General features: G+C 34.2%; 1 protein-coding gene across 1 annotated transcript; it reads right to left on the reverse strand.

The window, feature by feature from the left end:
• Positions 1 to 518: 518 nt before the first annotated feature.
• Positions 519 to 1,749, reverse strand: LOC120772671. Its single transcript, XM_040101406.1, has 2 exons — positions 1,350 to 1,749; positions 519 to 1,262 (listed from the first exon to the last, which is right to left on the reverse strand). The coding sequence occupies exons 1-2, from the start codon at positions 1,401 to 1,403 to the stop codon at positions 759 to 761; spliced, it is 558 nt and encodes a 185-aa protein (XP_039957340.1). The 5' UTR covers positions 1,404 to 1,749; the 3' UTR covers positions 519 to 758.
• Between the last annotated feature and the right edge of the window lie 545 nt (positions 1,750 to 2,294).

The following is a 2,294-nucleotide window of genomic DNA, read 5'->3' on the forward strand; positions in this document are numbered from 1 at the left end:
TATAATATTCTTTTTTGTTTATCGATTACATAACATAAGCAAGTTTCAAGCATTTTAAAATTATTAAAAATGCAGAAGTGAAAGATCATTTCTAGAAGTATGTTTTTCACAAAAGGTATCCGTTTGTGATGCACTTCAATCGCCAAACCTTCATCTACTGTCGTTTTCTTGTTCAGCAAGCGCAAGGTATTTAGAATGTAAATAATTTCAAAACTATTCAATAAAGTAAAAAGTTCTCAATTACGGGTTTGTTGTTATTTGTTTTACGATTATGTGTGAAGTAATCAAAAAGGTAATGTTCATACCCATAGATGTTTTAATTTCATGATTTTCTTCAATATTTAAACGGTCTCCGACGTTTGCGTCCTTAATATACTCGGGTCAGGGTAAACAAATAATACCAGAAAAGTGTATCTAAGGAGTTTTTGAATGAACATAATTTTTAGGGATGAAAAAACCAAAACATAAGAAATGCAGTTTCGATATGTACAAAAATAATATAATATTTATTAAATAAGTAAATATGCATTGATATTAAGTTATCCACGTTGTCAAACACAAAAAAAAAATGTGTGGCATTTAGTGACAGTGTTGATAGCCTTAAAATATATGGAAAAACCCTGGACCCAAATAAAATCTTTATGTCTTCAAGAGAGCTATATGTAAAAATATTCAATTCCCTCCACCACGTTTTCAGTACAACTATATATGATCTGCTGCTAACCGTTTATTAATTTTCGTTTTCACTGCTTCTTTCATTATTGTCGATCCTCGATTTTCATTTTCATCACAGTTCCGCCAACACTAACTTCATTCTTGAAAAATGTTAACACAGCCTTTAGGACGCCGCGTGGAATCTGATTGGGCCAGGTATCCGTATCGAACTCGACAGTTTTTATATAATACTCTCCAGCTGGTAAAGGACATAGCCCCTCATCCGGTATGAACGGGAAGTTCGTATTTTCTCCCTGTTTTAGAGAAGGTTGTACGATTTTTGTGTACAAATCTTTGAATCCATCGCAAACTCTAGTCATTGGCACACCCATTGGTAGTTGCTTGTATTGACCATCACCCTGTGGACTCGAAAATAGTTCTACTTGAAATTTAAAGTTATCACTATCCAGGTCCTGCAGTATTGCGACCGAACCATTCAAAAATCGTTGGCGCCCCACAGTTTTTAAATTAGACATGTCGACGCAAGTTTCCCTCAGTCCTTTAAATGGTTCAAGCGCTTCATTTTGTACCGTATACGGTTGTTCAGCCTGAAATTATAAAGCAAGTGATCTGAGAGTGATTTCCTTCATTTGTATAAAACACATTATGCCTTTATATATTTAAAATCATATTACCAAGCAAAACCAAATTAGGCCAATGAATATAATCGTGACAGTCAAAATCCTCATATCGCCAATGAGAACTATTTTTAAACTAGATCCAAAACGCAAGTTGTGTAGTCAGTAGATTCATCATCTGGTATATATAGGTATGTAGCTCGAGGTGAGCGAACCAGACAAACGCCATTGATATCGAAAACATGAAATAGTACATTTACACTTGTAATGCTTTCGTGTAGTTTGTTTTTAATTAAAAATAAAAACGTTCTGTTATGCAACAATGTTAGTTCTAACCTACTGTTATCACGGGCTCCAAATCACATTCCCGCTACATTTAGAAAAAAATGGTAGTTTGTAAAACGTATTACATGGAAAAAATTTATTTTTTAGTGCTTTGTAATAATAAAAATTTACACTATTAATTTGATGAAATTCGAATGGACAGAGGAATTCTACATTTTCTCAACTAGCTGGACCGAAACAGCGAATTTGAATTACGTCAGATAACATATCAGATTGATAGGTGGGTTAAGTATTGCAGCAACTTTGTGGAAATGGAACGAGGAACAGAAGGAGAATGAAATTGAAGGTTCCTTACAACTCCATACTCTGTACTCTTTTTACAAAATTTATACCAATTGAATTAGAGACAATCCATACATTAATTCATATATGTGAACTGGTCTACGGAATGGGGGCTTAGGTGTCAAAAAATCAATTTTCACTTTTTAGTTGATTCGGATGGAAGATGAGATGCTTTTTCACGTGATAGAATCCAAAAAGTCATAACTTGTTTGAAAGTTCCCTAAAATGGAAAGGAGAACAATTAATGAGATAACGAGAAACTGACGAAACGAGTTGTTTATTTTTAACAGCTGTTTCCCAGAAAACTCTTTCCCCTTTTCGTAGACCAGGTCACATATATTTCGTGAACTACACGGAGCAGTCTCCGAAGCCGCA

This window comes from Bactrocera tryoni, chromosome 3 (genome assembly GCF_016617805.1).
Source record: "Bactrocera tryoni isolate S06 chromosome 3, CSIRO_BtryS06_freeze2, whole genome shotgun sequence".
Classification (NCBI taxonomy): Eukaryota; Metazoa; Arthropoda; class Insecta; order Diptera; family Tephritidae; genus Bactrocera; species Bactrocera tryoni.